An 8,715-nucleotide genomic window follows, 5' to 3' on the forward strand; every position below is an offset into this window, starting at 1 on the left:
TCCTATAACTTTTTTTTTGCTGTCTTCAATACTCAAAAAAGCTATGTCAATTTTGGAAGCGATTCATTCTGTCCAAAACTGATGCAACGAGTTTTAATTTTATGTAGAAATTTGAATGGGAAAATTATTCATTCAAAATTCAACAGAGATATACTGAAAGTTCCCAGAAATATAATTTGGTTTACAAATATTTCTTGGTTTTTGCAGTAAACCTCATGTGAACAAACCCTAAACCTTTTTTATTTTCAGCCTCTTTTACTGCTAATTTATTATTAATAGATACGTTTAGGAATATTTTAACTTCTAATTTTAAGGCTGGTTAACCGTTAGGATGAAAATAAAAAATAGCGAAAAGCTTATTTGCATTCTTAATCAATTTGTTTATTTTTAAAATCTTGACAAAAACATTCCATGACATTTTTTAAAACGCTTGAAAGCAAGAGTTGCCATTTAAAAATAATTATTCATGAACCCAGATGTTTTATTTTGAAATGGTTATAACTTTTTCGATAATTTACTAAGCTTCTTCTTATGTTAGCAAACAAAGTTTAATAATAGTGAATAAAAAAAATCAAAAGAAACTTAACTTCAAGCGCATTTGTATTTTCCGGATAGAATAATATGCAAATTTTCTTTTTCAATACAAATTTCCATAAAATATTGAAACATTTTGCATTGATGCTTTATGATCCGAAAGGTATTAGAAAAAAACATATGAGAGCCAAAAGTCAATTTTTGCAGAGGTCTAGTGTACAAGTACTATTTTGCTGTAGAAAAATTTGACCCGGCTTTAGAAAATTTTAAACTGACAACTTTTTTACATAGTTTTTTTTTTAAATTTCATCGTCCGATTCATTGGTCAGTCAATAAAATTCACGATTTTTTTTTTTATTAAATTTCCTATACTAGTGTTAATGTAAGACCATAAATTAAAAGCTTTTTAACGATTGTTTTCAATCTGGGACCAGAATTGTGAGAAGAGAATAACTCAACTGTTGTAAACTGTGTGGGTGAAAGCAAATGAGGAGAAAAAGTTAGGATTTTGCTGCCATAAAAATGGAAATAACTTTATTTAAATTACAAACAGCATATCTTAAAATTTCTACCAACAGGCACTTTGTGATATGCCGTTGGTATGATGTGGTATGGTTAAGCTTGCCAGATTGCCCGGTTTTATCCGCGTTTGCCCGGATATTCAAAACAAAATTTGGGAAATGTTCGATCCGGCTCGGTTGCTCGGAATTCATTGAAAAAAGTCCGGATTTTGCCCGGATTTATTCACATTATTTTGCAAATCAAACAGAAAAAAAATTATGTTGTATACTTTTTTTTTCATTTATGTGTCCAGAAGCAAGTTTTATAAAAATAATCATGCAAGTTTTTATGGTACCCTAAAATACAATTTAAAATCTGCTGAAGTTTTGATGTGAAAATTTTTTTTTCAAATTTCTATTCTTGATTTTTGTTGAGTATGCCTGGGCTTTGATTAAATTTGCCCGGATTTTGGTTGACAGTTTTGAAATTAAACGTCCGAATTTTGCCAGGTTTTTAGATAAAATTTGTCCGGACCGTTTAAATGCTTTAAAAATTCTGTCAATCTTAGGTCTGGTACAGTAAGGTGGTCTCATTAACGCCCAAGCCCCGACATTTTCTTAACTTATTGTTCAAATATTCTGTACCTATATTGGAAACATCTTTTTTGTAAAAATGTTGAAATTTCCATTTGTTGTTAGAATAATCACAAAACGATAATTTGAGTTTCATTGGAGTCAAATAAATTAAGAATCGCAGAACGAATTTTTATCTGGTGAAGTCTATAATTTTCGGTAGGTTTGTGGGGAGCCAGCAGCTTATCTCAGAAAAGAAGCGCCACCCACAGTTACACAGCGCCAACAGTAAGTCGCATAAATGGCGTCAACTCGGAAGCGCCCTCGCTGGCTGAAATAGAAGCGGCAATCAAAAACATGAAATCCAACAAAGCACCTGGGATCGATTGCATCCCTGCTGAAATGCTGAAAGCCGACCCTGCCCTGTCAGCACAAATGTTGCACCGTCTTTTCGCTGACATCTGGGATACTGCAACATTCCCGGCCGACTGGATGCAGGGTATCCTCGTAAAGGTCCCGAAGAAAGGAGACCTGACAGAGTGCGGTAACTGGCGAGGCATAACGTTGATCTGTACAACCCTCAAAGTACTCTGCAAAGTGATCCTGAACAGGATCCAGGAGAAAATCGACGCTACACTCCGACGGCAACAAGCCGGATTCCGATCCGGACGATCATGTGTGGACCACATCACAACGCTACGAATCATACTGGAACAAATCAACGAATTCCAGGACTCTCTTCTGCTGGTGTTCGTTGATTTCGAAAAAGCATTCGACCGACTTAATCATGAAAACATCTGGGCGGCTCTAAGGCGACGAGGGGTCCCAGAGAAACTAGTCCATCTCATCGAAGCACAATACGAGGCATTTTCGTGCAAGGTCTTGCACGATGGTGTCTTGTCCGAACCAATCCCGGTAACTGCTGGAGTGAGACAAGGATGTATCTTATCACCGCTACTTTTCCTCATCGTAATGGATGAGATTCTGACTGGATCGATCGACTGTGCACCGAACCGAGGATTGCCGTGGAATCCTTTAACAATGGAGCAACTGAACGACCTTGACCTGGCTGACGATATTGTTTTGCTCGCCCAAACACAACCGGACATGCAGAGCAAACTCGACGACCTCACCGAAAGTTCCAAGGCAGCAGGTCTCAAAGTCAATGTCGGAAAGACCAAGTCGATGGAGATCAACACAGGAAATCCCTCCAGTTTCATGGTAGCTGGGCAACAAGTTGAGAAAGTGGAGTGCTTCCAGTATCTTGGTAGCCAGATAACGCCTGATGGTGGTACCAGGAAAGACATCGAAACCCGGATCAGAAAGGCCCGATTTGCGTTTGCGAGTCTCCGAAACATCTGGCGGTCACGCCAGATCTCTCTACGAACAAAAATCCGAATCTTCAACTCAAACGTCAAATCCGTATTGCTGTACGGGTGCGAAACTTGGTGCACATATGCGGTGACGACGCGAAAACTGCAAGTATTTGTAAACCGCTGCCTGCGGAACATCATCCGCGCTTGGTGGCCTGGCAACTGGATCTCGAATGAGGAACTACATCGCCGGTGTCATCAAAGGGCGCTAGAAATCGAGATTCGGGAACGTAAGTGGAGATGGATTGGGCACACGCTGCGAAAAGATGAAAACGAGATTTGCAGAGAGGCGCTTGACTGGAATCCAGAAGGTCATCGAAGAAGAGGCAGGCCCAGAAACTCGTGGCGGCGAAGCCTAGCCGCTGAAATCCGAACTGTCGACGAGAATCTTGACTGGGACCAGGTGAAGACGCTGGCTCCGGATCGTCAACAGTGGAGGTCTTTTACCACGGCCCTATGCACCGGAGGATCGGCGCGGGATCATTAAGTAAGTAAGTACCCACAGTTACTGGTACTGGCTCCCGTTATGTCATGTATGTTCATATGTAAGTACCTAGATACCGCTCGCTCTCACTTAGCAGGGCCGATTCGATAACGAACAAATTTAATTACCAAAGTAAATTTACGGTGCTCCGGCCGCAGCCGCCACCGACATCTTTTTTTCTAGACGGGCCACAATGTTTTGAGTATGTTTTTGGAGCCAACCTCTCTTGGCCGAAGGCAAACCAGGCGCTGGCGCGACCTTCTTATGTACCTACTCGGCTTCGAGTACTTAACAGTCCCCCGATGTAATACCTACCTAACTGCCGGAAACAAACAATTTAATTCCTATTGGAAATGCGCAAGTTTTCTGATCTCGCTGTGAGATCGACTGGACTGCGTTGTGATAATAATTAAAAGTGGTTCTAGAGTTTTGTACTCGTACTTATACATAGGTATGTATAGGTGTACTTACCGCCCTCACATCGGGGATGCTGCTTAAGCCAAGTCCCTCCATCACGATCTGCTGCAGCTGCATCTGATCGATGATCGGCTCGGTACTGCTGCTGTTGATGATGGTGCTGCTTTCACTGCCACTACTATCACTACTATCACTACTGCTGGTGGGGTTTGGTTGTAGGTGGGAGAAGTCTTCGGCGGCAGCATTTTTTGGATGTTGCTGCTGCTGATCGACCACTTGAGATGTGGTTATTGAACTAATGGTACTACTGCTACTGCTGCTGCTACTAGTGGCTAAAATGGGAACGGTGGTGGTGCTGCTACTGCTGTCGAAGACTACGGTGGCGGCCTCTGTTAAGGTAAGCGTCCTACACGCTCGGTTATCACAGATAGATAGGAACAATAAAATCAGGAATTTTGATAAATAACTGCTATTGGTAGTAGCGGAGGCGTGGGTGTTGCAGCTACTACTGCTACTGATGCTACTGCTGCCAATATTTCTCGTGGATGGACACTGTTGCCGCCGACTGCTGACGATCGTGTGCTGGTAATGATGCGGATATCGGTGGGAGTGTTTGTTGTTCGGCGACGGATGCGCCGGATGTAAGGTCCGTTTAAAACTGACAGAGATTTCAGCCATCGGAAGGCCTTGACCGAAAGTTTGCCGGGTACGCACCAAATTACTCATAGTGCATAGCGTGTCTAAGTTTTGCAACGTTTATTACGATCGAATCACGGCGGTTGGTCTCGATCTAGCTACGGCGGCTGTTTTCACTGGCGAAAATCTGGAATGCAGCAGCAATTGAAAGCCGAAGCATGCTAGAGCAATTAGCGTACACTTTTTGAAACGTGTGAAAAGTCGATCTTAGCTAGTCCGCTCAATCAACTCAACAACAAGAACAGCAAAAACACGAAACAGCGAGAGTAATTTGTAGGTCTCTGTTTGTACAATTCTATTATACTTTTAAATTGTGCGTTTCGTTCCACAGACGGTTTGAAATCCACGGTGCATGGGAGTATCGGTTTTCGTGACGCATTCCCCGGGGGCACAACTTGGCGAACCTGCCCTTACTGAGCGGCTGCTGCCGATCGCGAGTTCTGATGCTGTAGGCAGGCAACCGACGACCAACGGAGAGTACGAGAAATGCAAATCTGGCTTGTTTTCCGCTTCCCCGAAATGCAAACAAAAACAAGAAACAATCTTTCCTACAACCACTTGCAGCCAGCAGCTCTCATTACAGATCGACGCTTCAACAATCGTCTGGATTTGTCGGCCCGCACGCACTTCCCTGCCCAAAAACCATCCAAACTGGCCACCTACCCGCAAAAACGAAGCTATCGACAGCACAGGTATTTTCTTTTCTTCTTGGAGCAACAACAACAACACTCATATACGCCCCGAAAACATGTTTCTCCGATAACGATCGTGCACTATGCAGCATATGCTGCAATCATAAACCGCAACAACAAGACCTGCACCAAGGGCCAAATTCTTGTCGATCGCGTCTTTTCCCAACGCGTGAGTACGCGATCTGCACTCTGAACCTGTCAGAGGGAAATGTTTTAATTTTATCTTTGATATTTGCCTTTGCACTGTTATTTATTTGTTTTCGGTTCTACACACAAACCTCCCAAAAAAACCTAAACGACCTGGTGCACTCTGCACGACGACACGATGCACTTGTCGTTTCACCCTTAGCCGCTTTCTTCGGCACTTCTTTCAACGATGATCCAACACAGCTTCTTGGTAGAACAAATTTTGATTTATTTTTATCGGGCTGTGATTACTCACTCACGTTCCACCTCACTAAATACAAGTCATTTATCCTTCCGTTCAACGGCGTCCGCAGTCTCGATCACTCACAAATCACGCTGCTCCTAATCCTGGAGCTTCCTTGCGCAATAAATCTACGGGTATCCTTGTAAACAGTAAACAGATCCAGAAATCCCAAGTTCTTCCGCTTCCCAAAAAACACGGATGCAACGGATTCGAACAAAATTCAAAACCGTCAAAAACCAGATCCGGTTGCAACCCGAGAAAGATTCTTCTAAATTGCCAGGCCTACTAGCAAACGACACAACGACCAAAAGCGACGGGGCGAGAGCGAAAACCGTTTTTCCTGACCTGACCAGCTAGCGTTCTGAGCTTAGACTGTTCCCAGCCCAACCGAGGACGTCGTTACTTAACGTAGAAATTTTCTGTTTCCATCACATCAATGACGGCGACGACGGCGACGGTTGCTGCTCGAGAAAGCGTCATCAATCTGCTCGAAAAAAATAGTTTTCGGCTGCCTATCTCGTCGTCATATGTTTTGCTGCTGCTGCTGATAAGAACCAGCGCGCCAAATGCATTTCGAGCAGTTCGAGCGACTGTTGGGTTGTGGGCGTCGGGACGCTTAAATTGCCATGTGGTGAGCGTGAGCGTAAAATTTGTCTGCAGCGCTGTGATTGGTTGGTTTGAATTTCTAAGAGAGAGGCATTGAGAAAGTCGAGTAGTTGAATTGTTCAGCTGAGGAAAAGGCGTCGTCGCTCAGTTCGAAGCGTACCGACGCCGTGGGAAAGTTTGGTCCTGGCGAGAACACGTGTCTGGGAAAGCATGGCATTTAAATAAACAATTCAGACGGGGCGATTTGGTTCGTGTAATTGATTCATGCAGGACACTTTGTAAGCGTCAAGTGATACTGAGTAGGTGTCTAGCTAATTTTCAATTAGAATATTTATTTTTTTACCCTAATGTTTTACTTATTGTTTAAATTAAATTCCAGGCTCACCAAAAGTCCTACTTTAGCAGGACATGTGCTACTTTTCGACCCTACTGTCCTAGCGTCCTACTTTAGACCCAAAAAGTCCTACTTTTCATGTCTTGTTACGACAGTTACATTTTACTAAAAACATAATGTTTTTGGCTCAATCAAATTAGAAACGGAGCTAGAGTGTATTTTTTTCAATAATTTTACTCATTGTACTATTTCAAAAACGGCAACGCTTATTAAACACATCACATAAAATTAGCATTGGCCTGAATTTCTGCGATAATGTTAATATTCATCATCAATTGCCGCATAATTAGCTATTGATATTTAAAATGCAAGCATTAAAGTAACGTTTTTTTATGAAAAATATTATCACGCTCAATATAAATTATTTTTCGAATATCTTCTATTCGCCCTTCCGTCAAGTTTACTATACGATACAGCTTTCATTAAATGGTCTTATGAAACGTGTTTGCATTAAATTTCACAAGATTTTGATGAAGTTAATCCTTTTTGCAATCTTTAGATGACTTCAAGTTCAAATGATAATTTTGTTGTTTCAATTTAATAGCATGCGTATTTTTCTTTTTTTATTTGGCCGTTATTAAAAAAGTTGCAAGTAAGAATAAACGGATGTATTCAACCCTTTTTAGTCAAAATCAATTGAGCTGAACTTAATCCCATTTTCTTAGACAGTTATTTTCATTTCTTGGTTATCTGGATTTCAATGAACAACGTCAAGTAACACATTTCATAGCTCCTATATGTATGTAAATATGCCCCTATAAGTATGTATATCCTCGGCGATTTTTTCACATTTTATAGCATAATTCAGTACTGTTAAAGTTTCCAAACAATTTTAATGCATCAAAAACTCAATTAACAAATATAAGACCTTGAAAAAATTGAAAAAAATATCTCATTACTTGCACTATTTCAGCAATCAAAATAATTGAAAACAACCATTTTGTTTTTTTTTTTTTTGGCAAAAATTGCTTAGTTAGAGGTCAATAAAATTATTTAAATTGAAAGCCATTTTTTCTCTAAACGAATTCATAGTTCATGCAGTAGAGGATTAAAGCAAAGCTAGAAATAAATAAGCATAGAAAACCGTAAATTACAGGTTGATGATTTGTAAATCTTGCGAAAACACTAACGATTAATAACAAAAACTTTGAGGGTAAAGCTAGTTGTTGAGCATTGATTTACTACACACTAAGATTTTAATTTAATTTCCAGCAAAAAAAAAAATCGCTGGAAATGTTCAGCAAAAAAATTGCTTGAAATTAAAAATGTTCAGCAATTCAAATTTTAGCTGAAAACCAGCAATCAGTTTTCTATTTGGTGGATTTTTCAGCAATCGGTAGTGTTTTTGTCATTTTTGCTCAAAAATCAGCAATCGGTTTTTAAGTTCCTGGGCTTTCCAGCAATTGGTCTAGTTTGCTGGAAAATCAGCAATCGATGTGTCAGATTAGGGTCTGTTCGTTTTCGCACGCTGGAGCAAGTTGAAACTCAGTTTCATGGATTTCGGGTAGACTAATACAATTATTTATATTTTCCTCTATATTCAGCAACCAGACATCAATTCAAGGGTGTGTTTTTGGGATAGGTAGATTTTTCATGAAAGATACTAACCAAAACTCTATTTTTGAATCGGCTCTTTAAAGCTTCAAGGTATGAGCCGTTTCTCAAATAAAGGGCACAAAGCTGCCACCCCAGAGCCGGTGTTGAGATATTATAAAGACATATAATTCTGAATATAAACAAGAATAATTGAAAAATGGAAGAAAACATTTGTTATTTATCCCACAGCCAATATTCAATAATTTATTTCGAATTTATATCTAAGTATGATACCGAATTAAGCCGAATGTTTTGGAAGAAAAAGCTGGTTTCCAGCAATCTGGATTGCTGATTTCCAGCAATTTGAATTGCTGGAAACAGGCTGTAATGTTTGCTGATTTTTCCAGCAATTCCTATTGCTGGAAAGTTAGCGGGACAAAAACCAGCAAAAATTGACTGGTTTTCAGCAAAAAAAAAATT

General features: G+C 40.3%; 1 protein-coding gene across 1 annotated transcript in view; it reads right to left on the reverse strand.

Annotated features, from left to right (window-relative positions):
- The window catches only part of LOC129748136 (uncharacterized), a 102,975-nt gene extending 96,913 nt beyond the window's left edge, over positions 1–6,062 (reverse strand). Inside the window, exon 1 of the mRNA XM_055742635.1 lies at positions 3,936–6,062. Within this exon, the coding sequence (XP_055598610.1) occupies positions 3,936–4,607 (672 nt within the window). The 5' untranslated portion in view covers positions 4,608–6,062. The remainder of the gene's footprint in view (positions 1–3,935) is intronic.
- Positions 6,063–8,715: the final 2,653 nt, after the last annotated feature.

This window comes from Uranotaenia lowii, chromosome 2 (assembly GCF_029784155.1).
Source record: "Uranotaenia lowii strain MFRU-FL chromosome 2, ASM2978415v1, whole genome shotgun sequence".
Classification (NCBI taxonomy): domain Eukaryota; kingdom Metazoa; phylum Arthropoda; class Insecta; order Diptera; family Culicidae; genus Uranotaenia; species Uranotaenia lowii.